Below are 19,030 nucleotides of genomic sequence, written 5' to 3' on the forward strand. Positions count from 1 at the left end.
TTGGCTGCCGCTGCTCCTGCTGCGACCGCCGGTTGGCACAGGCCGTTGCCCCGGCGACGCGGGTTGCTGTGGTTCCGTGCCGCGCTGGGAGTTTGGGTTTGGTCCCAGCCGCCCGCTGGAACAGAGTGGCCTCGGACGCTGCAGGTGGCAATCACCGAGACCCTAGGCCTGCAGGTGAGCAGCGTCAGACGGCCAGTGGGGTCGGGGCAGGGAGGGGGCCACCCGTCACCCGGGATGGAGGAGCACCGGGCCGGGGGGCGGGTGTACCTCGGAACCTGCTGTCCCCTGCTGTCTACTCGGCGTGTGTGTGCCCCTGCTGTATACCCTGCCTGGACGTGTCCCTGCTGTATACCCGTGTGGATGTGCCCCTGATGTATACCCTGCCTGTCAGGCGGAGGAGGACAGACAGAGCAGGAACGGGGACCCGGCCTCTGCAGCTCAACCCCCGCGTCGGTTCCTGGTTCACCCGAGAACAGAGAACAGCCGGCCCAGCGTGTCTCCCGGCATGAGGAACACGAGCAAGGAGCTGCACGGCGCCACGAGCCGCTATGCTCCCTGCGGTGAGTGACCCGAGGAGAGGAAACCCGCGTTTGCTCTGCGGCTGGACTGGCTCAAACCAGCATCCTGCGTGCGTGTGTGGCGGGGGTGGCCAGGAGGGGACAGGACAACACGGGGTACCCTCAGAGAAAGCTGCACACTGCCCCTATGCCCCAGTGTGGAAGCAAGTCTTAAAGGGTAGCATGGGGGGAAACTAAGCTTGTTAGTTAGTTTGTTTTTTCCCTTTATTCAACAAGAGAAAGTCAGGCTACCCACTGCTGTTGGAGCTCCTCAGTTTTTGGAGCGATAGCATCTCTGAAAATTTCTCTGTAACAGTAACCCTGTGTAAGTCTCACAGGGGTCTCCCTGTACGTTGGCTTGGGCACTTTCATTTTCAGCTGCATCCCGATGTATTTCATTGATCACCTATCTCTTGCTCCTAATTTAGACCCCAACCAGGGTAACTATGTCTCCTGCTTTAAGCAGTGGGACACAGGAAACAAGCCTCTGGTAGAGGTTCCCACGGCAGTGGGCTTCTCACTGTGAAGCTGGCAGAAGGGAAGGAGGAAGACCTGGGTGCTGGAGTCTGATTTTGCCTTGGTTTTTACGCTGCCCCATCTCGAGAAGGGCTGGAGAAGGAGGGAGGAGAAGAGAGTCCCAGAGCTCTGCTGGGAAAGGCAGGGTGAGGGCTGGCAGGGGGGCTGTGGGCAGTGGGACCAAGCATGGGCTTCTTCACAGTCTCAACGTGCTTCTTGCCTGGAGCTCTGCTGTGGCCACTATGGTTGGGTCCGTGGCTGTGCTGGGAATGGGGCAGGGGACGGGAGGCCTGGGCCCCCGTCTCCACGGTGGGCTCTCAGCCTGGGTCTGATGTCTCAGTGCCTTAGTGGGTGGCCTCCCCATGTGAGCAGCACAGAAGACGGCAACACTTGCCAGGTGCTCTGCTAAACACTGTCACACTAACACTGAACTTCAGAACAACCTGTCGAGGGGTCCTTAGCCCTGGTTTATAGGTGAGGAAGCTGAGGCTCAGAGTTTCAGGAGGCTGCCCTGTTCTCCAAGGCCGCAGCAGCCCAAAGGCAGGGCTCCAGAGCCCCGTGGGATGTACCCTCAGACACCAGAGAGCTGTGGGGCTGAGTCACCTTGTGATCTCTCTGAGCCTGGCTCCTTATGGATAAAGCAAGCACGGGAGGGGGCAAGGGAGCTCGTAAAGAAATCTACACGGTAGTAAGTGATCTGGTGCCATACAAGTACTGATCATGTTTGAGGACAAGACAGTTCTCGTTCCTTTAACCGTGTGTGTGTGTGTGTGTGTGTGTGTGTGTGTGTGTGTGTGTGTGTGTGTGTGTGTGGTGACAGCTGGTTCACAGTGACTCGTGTGCTGGCTCTCTGAGCAGGGCACACAGTGATAAACAGCCAACCAGGTTAGAGCTCAGTGCCCGCCCAAAGCTTCCGGTAATGAGAAGTAGAAGCTACTCTGTTCTCTGTGGATTAATTAGTAATCAAAACACAGAGAGGAAAAATCAAGCAAGAACCGAATGCCTTCCCTCTAAAAGAAAATATTTGAGCTGAATACAATCAGATAAGATGGTCCTACCCATCCTCCTAGTTCTTAAATTAATTCTCTGTGAGCTTGGGCACACTTCTTTAAAGCTTTCCCGGGGCGGGGGGTTTCTCCTTTTCAAAACTATAGTGTTTCCACTATACTGTTCATCTAATTACTGTTCTTTAGATATTTAAAAGATTTCCCATGAACATTCATTTTTATGCAGTGAACTAGCTTTAGTTCCAAGTACAGATTGGGTGGCTAACTTTTAGCTTCAGAGGATGGTGGCTTCTTGTTCCTGGGATCCATGTGTGCTTGTGTAAAGGTATCTATTCAGCATCATTTTCCTGTGTTCCTACTGTACCAGTCAGGGTTCTCCATAGCCCAACAAGATGTGTGTGTGTGTATAGAGAGAGAGAGAGAGAGGGAGGGAGATTGACTGGGAGACTGATTTATTTTAAGGAATTGGCTTACACAGTTGTGGAGCAGGCAGGTCCAAAATCTGCAGGCCGGAGACCCAGGGAAGGGCTGATGCTGCAGTCCTGAGTCCAGAGGCTGTCTGGGGGCTGAATTCCTTCCTCCTCAGGATACCTCAGTCTTTTCTCCTAAATCCTTGAACTGATGGCATACGGCCCACCAACGTTAGGGAGACTTACCTGCTTAATCAGAGTCTATTGATTTGACCGTTAATCTCCTCTAAAAAGCACCTTCACAGTAACATGCCAGACTAAACATCTGGGAACTGTGGCCTAGCTAAGGCGACACATAAAATTACCCATCACACCTGCCAGGAGCCAGTCCTATGTTAGACCCTGAACGCCATGCTTTTTTTTTTTTTTTGGCCACTACACACAGCTCGTGGGATTTTAGTTCCCCGACCAGGGATCGAACCTGGGCCCTCATCAATGAGAGTTCAGAGTCCTAACCACTGGACTGCCAGGGAATTCCCTGAACGCCATGCATTTTTGACAGCTCGTTCCAGTAAGCTCTTAAATGCAAGAGTTACTTGTGCTACGATAGTGGCATCTTTCTTATTTCACACTTCTGGATTTTGTGTCCAAAGCTTTCAATCAGCGGTGATATTTGTTCTTATATTTGGACATGCGGTTAATCAGTTTCTGACGCGAAGTGTCACCAGAACACCAAGAGCCTGAGTGTCCTAGGGTCTTCCCTCTGTGGAGCCATAAGTGGGCCTGATCACTACAGGTCCCTGGGCTTCTGCCCACACCTCTCGCTCCTGGCAGGGACCCTCACAGGTGGTCACAAAGCAGCCTGCAGGGCTGTGTCTTGGGTGCCCACTGAGGGGGCCTCAGGGCTCTGACAAGGCCAGTTCAGCTCACCCCCCGTGGCCACTCTGGGTGGGGCGGGGGGTTCAGATCGATGGGGAGGGAAGGCAGGGAGCAAGCTGGCCTTCATTCACCACCCCCCCCGTTTGTCCTCCCACCCTCCTCTTCACGGGACCCTGTCCCCTAGAAATCCCACACCTTTTATCTACACTCACCGCGCTTCACCCTTGTGGGACCAGACTTGATGTTTCCACGGAAGCCACATGCAGCCCACCCCTGCCAATCTGCGGCCCGAGATGCTTCCCACAGCATGAGGATGCCCGGGACAAAGTCCCCCCCCCCCGCCCCGCCCCGTTCAGCCACCCTCCTGAGTGCTGCTCCCCTTTCCTGTCTGACGACTCGGGATGTCCCACTTTGGCCTCAAGCAAAAGGAAAGCGGGGTGGGGTTCAGATGACATTGTTTGCCGGTGAAGCCTCCCCGATGGCGGCACTCAGTCCTGCATCTTCCTGCTCCTGTCAAATTAGCAAACCTGTTCAGTAAGGCTCTGTCTGTGTTTGTTTGTTTGTTCTTCCAATTGGAGTATAGTTGATCCACAATGTTGTGTTAGTTTCTGGTGTACAGCAAAATGATTCACTTATACATATATATCTATTCTTTTTCATATTCTTTTCCATTATAGGTAGATATTGAGTAGTATTCCCTGTGCTATACAGTAGGTCCTTATAGATTATCTATTTTATATATAGTAATGTGTATATGTGAATCTCAGCCTCCTAATTTATCCCTCCCACCCACCTTTCCTCTTTGGTAACCATAAGTTTGTTTTCTATGTTTGTGAGTCTATTTCTGTTTTGTAAATAAGCTCATTTGTATCATTTTTTTAGATTCCACATATAAGTGATATATGTGGTATTTGTCTTTCTCTGACTCTGACTTACTTCACTTAGTATGATAATCTCTAGGTCCATCCATGTTGCTGCAAATGACATTATTTCATTCTTTTTTATGGCTGAGTAGTATTCCATTGTATATATGTAGCACATCTTCTTTAGCCATTCATCTGTTGATGGACATTTAGGTTGCTTCCATGTCCTGGCTATTGTAAATAGTGCTGCTTATGAACATAGGGGTGCATGTATCTTTTTGAATTAGAGCTTTCATCTTTTCCAGATATATACCCAAGAGTGGGATTGCAGGATCATATGGTAGCTCTATTTTAATTCTTTTAAGGAAACTCCATAGTGTTCTCCATAGTGGCTACACCAATATACATTCCCACCAACAGTGTAGGAGGGTTCCCTTTTCTCCACACCCTCTCCAGCATTTATTATTTTTTTAATTAATTAATTAATTAATTTTTGGCTGCGTTGGGCCTTTGTTGTTGTGCATGGGCTTTCTCTAGTTGCGGTGAGCAGAGGCTACTCTTCGTTGTTGTGTGTGGGCTTCTCATTGCAGTGGCTTCTCTAGTTGCGGAGCACGGCTTCAGTAGTTGTGGCACGAGGGCTCAGTAGTTGTGGCTTGTGGGCTCTAGGGCACAGGCTCAATAGTTGTGGCACTTGGGCTTAGTTGTGGGATCTTCCTGGACCAGGGCTCGAACCCGTGTCCCCTGCACTGGCAGGTGGATTCTTAACCACTGCACCACGAGGGCAGTCCCCAGCATTTATTATTTGTAGACTTTTTGATGATGGCTATTCTGACTGTTGTGAGGTGATACCTCATTGTAGTTTTGATTTGCATTTCTCTAATAATTAGTGATGTTGAGCATCTTTTCATTTGCCTATTGGCCACCTGTATGTCTTCTAAATGTTTATTAAACCTAAATGTTTATTTAGGTTTTCTGCCCATTTTTTGATTGGATTGTTTAATTTTTTGTTATTGAGTTGTATGAGCTGTTTGTATATTTTGGACATTAAGCCCCGGTCCATCACATAGTTTGCAAATATTTTCTCCCAGTCCATAGGTTGTCTTTTTGTTTTGCTTAGATTTCCTTTTCTATGCAAAAGCTTATAAGTTTGATTAGGTCCCGCTTGTTTGTTTTTGCTTTTGTTTCTATTGCCTTGGGAGACTGACCTAAGAAAATGCTGCTACGATTTATGTCAGAGAATGTTTTGCCTATGTTCTCTTCTAGGAGTTTTATGGTGTCATGTCTTATATTTAAGTCTTTAAGCCATTTTGAGTTTATTTTTGTGTGTGAGAGAGGGAGTGTTCTAACTTCATTGATTTACATGTGGCTGTCCAACTTTCCCAACACCACTTGCTGAAGAGACTGTCTTTTCCTCACTGTATATTCTTGCCTCCTTTGTCACAGATTAATTGACCCTAGGTGTGTGGGTTTATTTCTGGGCTCTTTATTCTGTTACATTGATCTATAGGTCTGTTTTTGTGCCAATACCACACTGTTTTGATTACTGTAGCTTTGTAGTTTTGTCTGAAGTCTGGAACAGTTATGTCTCCAGCTTTTTCTTTTTTCTCAGGATTGCTTTGGCAATTCTGGGTCTTTTGTGGTCCCATATAAATTTTAGGATTATTTGTTCTAGTTCTGTGAAAAATGTCATGGGTAATTTGATAGACATCATGTTAAAGCTGTAGATTGCTTTGGGTTGTATGGCCATTTTAACAATACAGTAAGTCCCCTACATACAAACAAGTTCCGTTCTGAGAGTGCATTCGTAAGTCCAATTTGTTCGTAAGTCCAACAAAGTTCGCCTATGTACCCAGCTAACACAATCGGCTATATAGTACTGTACTGTAATAGGTTTATAATACTTTTCACACAAATAATACATAAAAAACAAACACAAAAAATAAAGAAAATATTTTAAATCATACAGTACAGTACTGTGAAAAGTACAGTACAACACCTGGCATCCAGGGGCTGGCATCGAGTGAACAGGCAAGAAGAGTTACTGACTGGAGGAGGGAGAGGAGGTGGGAGATGGTAGAGCTGAAGGATCATCAGCAATAGGAGTTGGAGGGCAAGCTGCAGTTTCACTCATGCCTGATGTTGATGGCACAGGTTCTGGTTCCTTGCTGGAACCAGATGCATGTTCACATCTTTGAAAGTTTGCAACTTAAAGGTTTGTATGTAGGGGACTTACTGTAATAATTCTTCCAACCCAAGAGCATGGGATATCTTTCCATTTCTTTGAATCATCTTCAGTTTCCTTTATCAATGTTTTATAGTTCTCAGCATATAAGTCTTTTGCCTCCTTGGTCAGGTTTATTCCTAAGTAATTTTTTTTCTTTTTGATGTGATTTTAAAAGGGATTTTTTTTTTTTTTTTACTTTCCCTTTCTGATATTTCATTGTTAGTGTAAAGAAATGCAACAGATTTCTGTAATCTTGTATCCTGCTACCTGGTTGAATTCATTTATCAGTTCTAGTAGTTTTTGTGTGGAGTCTTTAGGGTTTTCTATATAGAGTATCATGTCATCTGCATATAATGACAATTTTACTTCTTCCCTACCAATTTGAAAACTTTTTATTTCTTTTTCTTGTCTTGTTGCTGTGGCTAGGACTTCTAATACTATGTTGAATAGAAGTGGTGAGAGTGGGCATCCTTGTTTTGTTCCAGATTTTAGTGGGAAGGCTTTCAGCTTTTTACCATTGAGTATTATGCTGGCTGTGGGTTTGTCATAAATAGCTTTTATTATGTTGAGATATGGTCCCTCTGTGCCCACTTTGGTAAGAGTTTTTATCATGATATCTCAGTGTTTTTAAGGTTCTAAGTTGATCAAATCTTGGCTAACATTTGGTCACATAGTCCAGAGACTTGCCCACATTTTAAGTGATTTGGGATCTTTCAGGAATGTGTACTCCCAGAAATGCAGTCTAGTCCCAATTCCAATGGAGGATTGAAGGAGAAGAGAGAGAGAGCTGCACACGTAGGGGATTTGGATACCTCACTGGGAGGTTAAAAACCTCAGAGAAGGGCTCTGCTCTCACTGCTTTGGGACAGAGGAACAGCCAGTAGCAGAGAGGCCAGCAGGCCTCCTAGAAGGTGCTTGTCATCTGCTGGGTGCTGTGGCTGCTGCTTGTGGCCTTTAGGGACTGTTAGCTACACGACTGGCAGGGTTATGCCTCAGGTAACAGGTGTTTACAAGAGGGCAGTTTCACCTGTGCTGGTGTCCCATGTTGATGTCCTCTGCTGGTGTCCTGGGAGGGTGAGACGCCCTCCCTGGTGTAGTTGTCTTCTGGGCAGTGGACCAAAGCAGCCTGGATTCCGTAAGTAATGACCTGACTGACCCTTGGCCTCCTCTTCCCTAGATTGGTATTACCACCTTCCTGTGAAGCGGTCTGAGAAAGCTATGGATGCCCCGCCAGCATCCCAGATCCCAGGCCTCAGTGACCTGAGGGAAGCCCCCAGTGGGCACACGCTCAGGGAACGAAGGTACTGGGTGAAGGAAACGGACTCAGAGTACGTGAAGCTGGCAAAGCAAGGCGGCCAGCCCGGTGAGCACCGCAGGCTTGTGCTTTGTGGCGGGAGTGACACGGTCGTCTGGTCATTGTGTCTTCCCTGTAAAAATATGTGAAGTGTATGAGCTTTGCCCAAGGCTGTAGGAAGTCCCGGTCAATGGATACAGTTCAGGGTGCAGACTCTTCAGGGGCGTGCTGCCGTTTATGGGAAAGACCCACTAGGCTGTGAGTTCACCGAATTGGGATTTTCCTTCCGAGCGACACCCCTGCGGTGACTCCCGTGCCACCTCCCTGTCTAACTGCAGTCTCTGTCTCTGCACTGCAGTCGCCGAGCTCCGGGCCACCCCGTCCCCAGTCGCCTGTGAAGCATCTTTGTTCCTGTTGCTCTGTCTCATCGTCCCTCATCCTGTGTATTAGTGTCTTCTTGATAATGGAGGCCAGGGATGAGTGTCCATGGTGATGCAGACGAACATCACACTTGTAACCATGATGTAACTGAGAAAGGCCTGCTCAGCTGTGCTAATTAAAGCTGCTGGTCAAGCTAGGAGTCACGTCTATCTAGCACGCCTTCTGGCTGGCCTTTGTGGTGAACGAGCCTGAGAAACGCTGACCCTTCTCTCTCTCTTTCTGACCCCTGCTCCTGCTGTGGAGATTGTCACGGGGAGAGTGGGCGACATGGCAGAGGGCAGCACCTGGCTTTAATGGTCAAAAGCCCGGAACAGACCATGTGACTCACTGCGTGTAAAGCATAGAAAGTGCGCCACCTCCCCACTCCCCAGCCACCAGTTAAAAGGACATTAGTGCGACAGCTGGCAGAATCTGAACAAGATCTGTAAACTGGCTAAAAGGATTGCATCACACTAATTTCCTGATTTTGATCACTACACTGTGATTATGTCATAACTGTCTCTCGAAGCCTCCCAAACGGTTCCCCAAACAGCAATGACAGTGACAGTACTAACGGGGGGTGGGGTGGGGGGGGGAGAGAGAGAGAGAGCAATAAAGCAAATGGGAAACGAATCGCAGCATTTGAGGAATCTGGGTGAAGGGTTTAGGGGAATTCATACCATTTTTTGGACCTTTTGTCTAAGTCTGAAATACTTAAAAACGAAAAGTTCAAAAAATAAAAAAGTTAAACATGTCTTGCTAATAGTAAGAACAGTCGATGCTGGCCGTCGCTCCCGCTTCCGCGCCTGACTGACCCCTGCCTGGGAAGAGCCCTCAAGCTGGGGGAGGGGGACGAAGACCTGGCAGCAAGTGGGGGGGTCGGGAGCTGGAGCCCGAGCGAGTCTCTGACCCTCTCAGCCTGGCTCCACGGGGGGCACCGGTTAACACTCCCCCTGCCCCCAGGATTTAGAGGGGCCGGTGCCTCGCTTCCCACCGGAAACCTGGAGGGGGCGGCTCACCACAGAACTGCCGCGTGGGGGGTGGAGAACAGACTGTCCTGGGCAGAGAGAGGAGCCAGGGCGCAGCCCCCCGGGGGGCCCGAGGAGTTTTGTCCCCGCAGATACCGCCCTGGAGCAAGGACCCCTCCCCCTCCCCCCAGAGACAGGGAGGCGGTGGCCGGCGGCGGGGCAGGGGTGCAGGAGGGATGTCCTCTGGGCACCAGGCAGCAAGAGCACTGGCGGGAGAGGACCGGGGACACCCCGGCGTGCTGCCCCCCGGCCCAGTGGAGCCCAGGAGGAGAGCCGGTCCCCTCGTCGCTGCGACCTGCCCGCTGGTAATGCGCAGGCCGCTCACAGCCGTGTCTTTTTGGCCTTGAGATCTGTTGAAGCACTTTGCCCCCGGCACCACGAAGGGCTCCCCCGTGGCCTACTCCTTGCCAGACTGGTACGTCCACCACAGCCAGCCGCCGACGGCCGACCGGAGGCAGTGAGTATCCTGACCCCCGCGTTGCGGCCCCGCCCAGGCCTGCGTCCCCAGCCTCTGACCTCCGCGCCCGGCCTCTCCGCCCGCCGCCTCCTTGCAGCCCACTGTCTCCGGGAGGCTGGGCGCCCTCTTCTGTCCCGTCCTTGCTGGGAGTCCGCTGGTTGCCCAGCTTCTCCCCTGCGCTGCATCCCGGAGGGCCCCCTCCCTCTCCCCTCCCCACCCCTCCCTCTCCCCCTCCCCCTATGCTAAGGGCCTAGACTTTATCCTAGCAGAACGAGGAGCCGAGAAAATGAGGGGGGTGGGGTGGGTGGGGACTGGAGAAGGTCAGAGCTGGGTGCTGGGGTGGGGGGGGGGAGAGGGAAGGAGGGAGGCAGGGAGGGGAGGTCAGGAGGTGGCCCTAAGCCGCGGGCCGGGGCTCCTCTGTCCGTTTCTGCAGGGTCCCCGCTGTGTCCATACCGGATTACATGGTTTATGAAGAGTCTAACCCCGATCACGTCAGTGGCAACTATGAGTCCAGAAGGGGGCCCTTCGACTTTGACATGAAGTCGGTTTGGCAAAGAGAGGCCGAGGAACTGGAAAAGGAGAAAAAAAAGGTGACTAGAGCCCCAATAGATGGCATGGCTTTGCTTGCCGCCGGGAGCACGCCCCTCGATGTGCTTGTCGGCAGGGTGTGTCTCATGGCCCCGAGGTCTGCATTTTAATTTCGATCTGCTCAAAGGCCAGAGGCCACGGGAAATTAGCTTCCTTCTTCTCCTTATGAATTCGACCTTCGAGGTAAGATTGCCTTTTACTGAGTGAGTTTTAACGAGCTGACACTCATCTTGGGGAAAGTTGGCCGTCACTTCTCATCTGCCCGGATAGAAAGGACATTATCCAGTTTCTGAACAAGCCCATTCTGTTTAAGGGTTTAAGTTAAAGTTCCCCGTGATACTCTGTACGGGCAAGAAGGGAAGAGGAGATGCTGCTTCTCTTCTGTGCAAACCCTGGGTATTTGTATTTGACCTTGAAGGAGCACCGACGGCAAGGCAACACACTTTCAAGGCATTTCGGTTTCAAAGGCACCCTGTGAAGGCCATCCCGGGTCAGTGGCTTCCTGGTGGCGGTGTCTCGGTTCACGGGACTGGCGTGGCTCCTGGGACGTGGGGGTCTGTGGGTGAACTGGAGACGTTCACGGTAAAACCGGCAGCGGGTCCTGATGATGAGCAAGCCTGGCCGCCCTTCCCCCGCACAGCAGGGGAGCGGCCTTGCTGGCTGGCAGGTTCCTTGCCTGACCCCAGCCCGCTTCGCAGTGTCTGCTAGGAAGAGAAGCCCTGGAAGTTTATTCCGGGGCTCGGAGAGTTGACCACTGTACACAGTGTCAGCTGCGTGCAGCAGGCCGGCTGTCTGCCCTCAAGACACCCTGTCCCAGCCCTGAGCCTGGCTCTGGGGGGTTGGCATGTTCAGTGAACGGGCTGCTCCTGGCGACCCTTCCCAGCAATACATAGAGGCTTCAGGTGCTAACCAGGGCCACGGTGCCCATGCCCTATAAAAGGCTGGACGCTGTACTGTCGCCAAACCATTGACAGGGCCATGCCGCGGCTGAGAAAGTGCAGGGAGCAAACCCTTCTAAGTCAGGGTTTCGTGTGTCTCTCTGTACAGGTGAGGCTACCAGCCATCAAGTCCAAGTATCCGAGCAAAGCCGGGACCCCGCTTGGCCCCAAAGACCCTGCAGGAAGCAAACTGTCCTTTCCCCCCATGTAAGTGCACGGGCTGCGCCAGCATGGTCTGGATTCGGTTTGGGTTTGGTCTTTGGTCCAAGTGACAACAGTGACAACCATGGCTCCAATACACGATGCTGATGCCGGCCTAACAGTATTCGCTTCCCAGCAGCAGGTTGTGGTGATGTGACTTCAGTGGCACAACTTCCCACGGCCTGGCCCTGTCTACTGGCCTCCTCTTCCATTTTCCCTTCCCTCCGGATGCCCATCCCCCCGGGCCCCTGTGGGCCCCATCCTCCCCCTCCCTGAGCACTGAGCTGAGCTCTCTCCTCTGTCAGCCTGTGTCACCCAAGCTCGCCCTATAAACTTGGGGCCACATGTATGTGCTGCTCAGTCCTGACGTTTTCTGTCCCCAAGGCCTGGACCCTGGTGTCTGCGCCTAGTGAGCCCTTGGCTCTGCATTCAGCTGGAACATCTGTCAGGCGCCCTGACACTTCATTACTCGCCCAGCTGGAGAGGGGGTCCCTGAGGCCTTCTGTTTCTCTTCCCTTCCCCAGAATCCCACTGTAGTGCTAGAATTAATGCCGTTAATTGTCTGACTAATTCTTACAATTGCTTCTCCTCTAGTGGGGCTGGGGGAGGAGCAATAAATCAGTTACATTATGTGTGACAAATGCCATGAAAGCACCACACTCAGACTGCTAGGGCAAAAAAATTATATCTATCTATTGTCCATCTATCTATCTATCTATCTATATCTGTATACATCTATGTCTTTCTATCTATATCCATCTATATTTCTATATCTACCTATCTCTCTACCTATACATACATATATATATATATATAGAGAGAGAGAGAGAGAGAGAGAGGGAGAGAACGCCAGCCTGCCAGAGCCATTAGGAAGACCCTTGACAACAGAGTGATTTATTTACGAGTAAGAAACCCGAGGCTCTCGGAGGGCACAGGTGATATGCATCACCTGTTTTACATCCAATCTCCCCGCCTCTCCTAATGGAGGTTATGATAAGGTCTGCAAAGATGTAAATGACAGAGAGAAGACAGAGGTGTGTAAAGAAGCAGCAGATAATCTTTAACCTGAACAGGGAAGAACTAATTAAGAAAGTAACAATTTGTTTGAAAGTGGTAGAGTCTGAGTCACTCATCCCTCCCCAGGGAAGGGGCGGTTCTTTCAGAAGAAGGCATCCCTGGGAAATGCTGGAATTCTTCTTCTTCTCATTGGCTGTTCTGAAGAAAGGTTTTGGAAACTGAACTAAGTATGCGCTCACTGTGTACAAGGATGCTTGGAGGTTACTTCCTTATGCTTAAAAGTGGAGAGAGATTGAGAAAGAGAGATAAGAGGGAGAGAGGGAGAAGCATCTCTGTTGTGTATTCAGGGACAGTAACGCATCTAATTTACCATCAGTATGTTCGCTGAGAACGCTTCTGGATTATCCTTCACCTTTGTACTTAAGTACTTAATTTTTCTCTTTTTGAGGCCTGGTCAAAAAACCAGTTCACCCACAAACTTTTCCAAACTTATTAGCAATGGATATAAGGCTGAGTGGTTACAGCAGCGAGCAGACCCAGACAAGAGGACCCCGCAGACATCCAGGGCCTCTGCTTCATCTCCGTCCCAGTCTCCGCGGGACGCCGCACTGCCCCCAGACCCAGAGGCTCCGGAAGGCGCCAAGGAAGGCCCAGGTGAAGTGCACGGCCCCTGAGACCCCTTGTCTCATTACCTGTATCATAATGAGTGATCTAAAAACCACATAAAAAACCTACAGAGATATTGAGGTTACAGATACACATGAGGATAATATATATTGTGCTTCTTTCCTCTTTATTCAGATGAATAGCAAAAGTCATTATTTCTGTGGCTTTACATTTTCTTTTAGTTGTCAAAAATTCTGATGCTTTATGTGTTGTACCACACACATAATATCAGTTTTAGCTTCCTGGGTCCAAAAGATTCTGACCCCTGCAATGCTTGGTCCTCTCTGAGGCAGCTTCAGATAAAGCCCTAGTTCTTGAAAAGAACTCGCAGTTCAAGCTTGAATTTGTTCCATTATCAGCATTTCTTAAACTTTGTCATTAAACTTTGAATAGCTTAGACATTTCCCTGAAATTAGCTGTTCAAAAAACTTTATTAGTTTGATTTTTAACAATCACTGTCACAGGGACAATTAGTCTTATTTTGGGCGACGTCCATCTTAAGGTCTATCGAGTATGATGTTTAGTTTCTGTAGCTCTAGAACCTATTGACCATTTGCCTTTAGGAAACTTACTTTCACTCTGAGGCTTCATTTCTCTGATTAAGGAGGAAGGAGCTGTGTTGTGTCTCTTCAAGCATCTCAAATGTTTTATGTGATCTTTTGTAAACGTGAGCTCTGCCTGTCTTCCAGGCCGGTGGGCACCATGCTGGCCTGGCCAGTGTCTTAATGATACCCTCTCTCCACTGTCACCATGATGCCATTTTAAGTCATATAAACTTTTACTAATTTTTAAGGAATTATTGAGAGTAATTCTTTTAAAATTTGCCTCTTTTATTAAATTGAACAACTAATGCACTTGTCTTTTATTACAGAGTCTTCTTCTCCAAGTGAGTATTTATAGAGAAACTGACCTGCATCCAAGTATAAAAAGTGTCTCAGACACAAAAACAGTTGATGGACATAGTTCTTCAATCTGAAGGTGATGCATCTCAGAAGCCTCTGAGGTCCCTCTCCAAACCACCCGTGTTCTAACTACAAAAGCTGGTGACATCTATGCCTTTAAAAAGTCAGAGTTCTAGGACTTCCCTGGCGGTCCAGTGGTTAAGACTCCGTGCTTCCATTGCAGGGGGCACGAGTTCCATCCCTGGTCGGGGAACTAAGATCCTGCATGCTGCGCAGAGGGGCCAAAAAGAATAAAAAAAAAAAAGTCAGACTTCTAGAAACACAGTTTGGGGACAGCAAAAGGAGGACCACTTACATTATTACAACAGAATTATTCTTTTATGCATATCACACAAGATAAAGCATATTTCAATTTACTTCAGAGGCATACATTTTATTAGACACTACGTGAGAAATGTGGGTTTAAATAATGGTAAAGAACTGAAAGGCCAGGAGAGGCCTCTAATTTAAATACAGAAGCCCCTATATACACTAGTAAACGTAAAATAGATAGCTAGTGGGAAGCAGCCGCATAGCACAGGGAGATCAGCTCAGTGCTTTGTGACCACCTAGAGGGGTGGGATAAGGAGGGAGGGTGGGAGGGAGGGAGATGCAAGAGGGAGGAGATATGGGGCCATATGTATATGTATAACTGATTCAGTTTGTTATAAAGCAGAAACTGACACACCATTGTAAAGAAATTATACTCTAATAAAGATGTTAATAAATAAATAAATACATACATACATACATACATACATACATACATACATACATACAGATGCCCCAGGCACAGAGGCCCACCTGCACAGGGTCTCTGAGGGTTTTTAGTATTGTTTTTCTGCATGGTCTTAAATAGATAGAATTTTCCTCACCACCACCAAAATATCTGATCTGGTCAAGGAACTGTCGTTGGACATTAAGGTGATACACTTTCTACTGGGAAATGAATCATTGCAGTGCTATATAATCCACGTGTTTAAATTAGCAGCAAGACCCTCTTAATCTCAGAGGAAATTTTTAACAGTTCAAAATTAGTGGAAGACCAAGTAGGCTTGGTAAAGCCCCTGTAACCGGGAAGAATCACCGCTTGGCTGAGCAGACCTGACTCTGCGCATTTTCTGGGTCGCCGAGGCGTCACTGCCCAGGTGTCGACCCGCCCCCCCAGAACTTCAGATCCGGACGGGCGGCGTGCTGGGGCTGCCCTCGGCCACTCGTTGCCCTCTGTCTCCTGTGCCTCCTCCTCCTGTCCATCCTGGCTTTTAACGTGATGAACAGCAATCGCCCACCCGGAGCTTGCCTTTTCCTTACATGGAACCACGCCCCGAGCCGGCCGCTGCAACTGTCTGGACCTCATCAAGGCTTCTTTAGTGTGTTTTCCCTCCACCTGTCACAGGATTATCATTTTTCACTGCAATTTTTGCAGCCACTCGAGGTGTTTCTGACACGCCAGATAGCTAGCTGGCCTTTAGATGAGTGGCACCGTTGACGCAGGTGCGCAGGGTGCGCTGTCGGGGTGCACGGTGGGGGCCAGGCAGCATCCCCTGGGGCCGCAACAGCCCGGTGGAGCTGGGCCGCCCCCCTGCCCAGGCCGCTCCCCGCTGCGCGTTCAGCTCCGCCCTCCTGTGTCCGCAGAACCTTCTCGGCACGTGCAGGCTTGACTCAGCGATCACCAGCCGCCTGCGGGTTGGAGGCTGATGTTTCCGACGTGTGATTTGTGGCTGCGGGTAGGACCGTGCACTAGATTTTTATGTAGACTTAAGTAATAATCCTTATAAATAGGTGCAGAGGTACACGTTTTCTTTTAGTTAAAATTAATAGGTTCAATTTTCAAATTTATAAAACGCGCCATCTTTTGTCTCTTTGCCCTTAAAGTCTTATCTTTATTTTGCATTGCAGGTCCAGTAGCACCTCCATCCGCCTCAGCGCCCAGGGAGCACAGATAAACCCCGCTGTGATGTGCAGCTGGGACCTGTGTAACAGCTATAGTTACAAGGCTCCTGTTACAGTTTATTAACATAGATTCTCACGAAATGATCCATCTTAGAACAGATTTGACGTCGCTGCTGCATAGATGGTGCCAGTGTTGGGTTTTGTTTCTTGCATCCCTCTGGGACGCCAGGCGCGTGGCCTTTGCGCCGCTGCGCCTCTCTGGCCTGGGAAGTCCCAGGGTCTGGGAACCGGCCACTTCCTTCCCACCCTCGGCCGACGTCACCACCTGACCTGTGAGCCTCTACTGGCACCACTTCTGTTGAAATCGACGGTTTAGACTCTTGACTGGAAATGACTCACCCAAAAGCTTTTTCACTATTTGGTCCTGTAATCTTTGTAGGAATAATTTTTCTGTTACAAAAAAGTATTTAATTCCAGAATATTGTGATATAGTTTATATTAAGAAACAGATTAATTTATTATGCCTTGAAATTTTAAACATTTAGTATGAAAACATTGTAGGATTTGCTAGTTTTAAATGTTTGAAAATATTTTTGGCATAAACTGAAATCCATAATAGTGAACATTTATTATTTTGTATTAAGTAAAAATATGTTTAATTTAAATATTTAATTTAGTAGTCTTAACAAAAATGTTTTACTGCTCAGACAATTCTCTCAGTTTATAAATTTCATTACTATTTATATGTAAGTAATTAGCATAAAAATGTAGTTTTATATTTTGTACATTTAATTCACTCATAAAATAATAACATTCTGCTGGAAGATTTTCAGAGAGCCAAGTAAGTTCAGAGATGTTTTAGCTTCTTTCCCAGAATAAACTTATCATGCATTTGCTCACCTAAAATCTAAACGTTTTCAATTAATTATTTAAACGATATACTGCATTGAACGCATGGATGCGTGTGGTTGTGTAACTACACAGCTCAGAGGACGTGAGTGGCATGTGCGGTGAAGGGAAAGAGTCCGCTCTAGAAGAAGGTGCCGACTGTCCCTGGTTTCTCCCCTCCCCCTTCCTTCCTCCACTTCAATCCCTACCTCATTCTCAACCCGCCCCCCCCAAGAAGAAAACATCAGGAACAGGTATCAGTAGCTTAAGACTCTTCGATCCATTTTGAGGATATTAGAGTAGCAGAAACCCGTGGTTTTAGGGAGAGGACAGAGTTTGGGGCAGGGACCTGTGACCAGATCTTGGCTCCACGCAGGGCAGCTGGGGTCTGTTATTGAAAAGCCAGGCGTGCAGTTAACTTTCTGCTTGGTAATAGAAAACAAACATTATGAAAACGGAAGATTTGCACATTCCATCTAATTGTTCTGAAGTAAAGCACTTTTGCCAAAAGATAAAAAATATAGCTAGATCATACTAAGTATAAATTGTCAGTTAAAACCAGCAGAAAAAGTGTTTAATGAAATAGTACTTTCACACATATGTGTGTGCGTGCACACTCACACACACCCTTCCAGTGTCCTGATGTTTCTGTGACAGGCATTTGGCAACCTCAGCTCACCACAGCCCAGCTCACAGAGCTTAGCTCTGAGCCTTGGTTTCCTCCTTTATCAAAAGGAGATATTTCCGGGACTTCCCTGGCGGTCCAGTGGTTAAGACTCTGCGCTTCCAATGCAGGGGACACGGATTCCAGCCCCAACGGGCCATCCCACAAGCCATGTAGCGCAGCCACTAAATACATACATAAATACATAAAGAAAAAGGAGATACTTCCTATCCAAGGGCTGTCATGAAGATTAATCAAAATAAGTTTCAACAAGTTTCCTGACACAATATCTGACACTGTACTCAATCATTCTCTCAGCTTTCAGAAATCTAATGTTCAATTTGGTGGTCAACTTGCCCATGAAGGGAGGCCCAGATACACGTAGGAAAGCCAGCATCCCTGGAGAAAGCTGGGATTCTAACCCCTGTTAACTGATTTAGTACAGAGCCTGAGATCTGCCTGAAATGGGCCCAGAGGTCACACTCTATGAAAAGTAAAGCAGAAGTTAGTGGAAGAGAGGAAAGACAAGAGAGAATAGCTTCAAGGAGGAGAATGCAGAGCAGTGCAATAACAAGTAAGGCAGCATGGAAAGAAAGTGGAAATAAATGTCAGGAATTAGAGCAGATATGATGATGGAAGAGAATGAGGTACTTTGCACCCTACAATGGGCTTAACTCGAGCCCAGGAAACATCTTCAAAAATTGGCCAGATTGTACATTAAAAAGCAGCAGAGGGGCTTCCTGGTGGCTCAGTGGTTACGAATCTGCTTGACAATGCAAGGGACAAGGGTTCGAGCCCTGGTCCAGGAAGATCCCACATGCCGCGGAGCAACAAACCCGTGCGCCACAACTACTGAGCCTGTACTCTATAGCCTGCGAGCCACAACTACTGAGCCCACGTGCCGCAACTACTGAAGCCTGTGTGCCTAGAGCCCGTGCTCCACAACAAGAGAAGCCACCGCAGTGAGAAGCCCGTGCACCACAACGAAGAGCAGCCCCGACTCGCGGCAACTAGAGAAAGCCCGCGGGCAGCAATGAAGACCCAACGCAGCCAAAAATATATACATAAAAAAAAAAAAAAATCATAACAGGCTTTTGTATCTCATCTGACCCTCGTCGACCCCTGCAGCAATGGGCATTGTTCCCATCTGAGGGATATGTTCAGAAAGTCACCGGCCAGCACGCAGCACGGCCAAGGGCACCAGGGTAATTTCACATGAGGGAAAATTCACTACAGACAGCACCAGTTAATGGTTTAGAGTGAAAGCAATGGGGCAGAAAGCTCGTGGAAAACGGCTCTGGCATGAGCGGTGACCTCGGGCAGTCATCTCTGTCCCCCACGTCTCTGCTGTCAGGCGGGGAGTAAGCCGCAGGGAGGTGTCGTGGGCGGGGCAACTGGTTTCATGAGAAACCTGCTGGTCAACCGCCGCCGCCCGCTGCGGAACAAGAAACCAGGCGGGGGTGGGGTGGGGGCGCCGGGAGGGGAGTGGCCCCGGGAGGGGAGGAGGGGCTGGCGGGCGGGGGTGGACCCCCGGGCGGCCCTACTCCACTTGTTCGACGGTAGCTCTCGGCACGCGTCG

At 48.9% G+C, this 19,030-nt stretch overlaps 1 protein-coding gene across 5 annotated transcripts; it reads left to right on the forward strand.

The window, feature by feature from the left end:
- The first annotated feature begins 8 nt into the window (after nt 1-8).
- On the forward strand, nt 9-16,419 carry C8H7orf57 (chromosome 8 C7orf57 homolog). 5 transcript variants are annotated; one of them, XM_068549851.1, is made up of 9 exons: nt 9-174; nt 392-560; nt 7,634-7,819; nt 9,547-9,655; nt 10,089-10,245; nt 11,291-11,388; nt 12,848-13,053; nt 13,937-13,951; nt 15,906-16,419. In XM_068549851.1, the coding sequence occupies exons 2-9, from the start codon at nt 506-508 to the stop codon at nt 15,950-15,952; spliced, it is 873 nt and encodes a 290-aa protein (XP_068405952.1). In that variant the 5' UTR covers nt 9-174; nt 392-505; the 3' UTR covers nt 15,953-16,419. The 5 variants fall into 5 exon arrangements, 3 of the variants coding, with proteins under 3 accessions (XP_068405952.1, XP_068405953.1, XP_068405951.1); XR_011074745.1 differs by lacking the exon at nt 9-174 and adding an exon at nt 15,642-15,733 and having other exon boundaries at nt 411-560; nt 15,906-15,956; XM_068549852.1 differs by lacking the exon at nt 9-174 and having other exon boundaries at nt 395-560; nt 12,896-13,053.
- Nucleotides 16,420-19,030: the final 2,611 nt, after the last annotated feature.

The sequence above is a fragment of the Eschrichtius robustus genome, chromosome 8, assembly GCF_028021215.1.
Source record: "Eschrichtius robustus isolate mEscRob2 chromosome 8, mEscRob2.pri, whole genome shotgun sequence".
Classification (NCBI taxonomy): Eukaryota; Metazoa; Chordata; class Mammalia; order Artiodactyla; family Eschrichtiidae; genus Eschrichtius; species Eschrichtius robustus.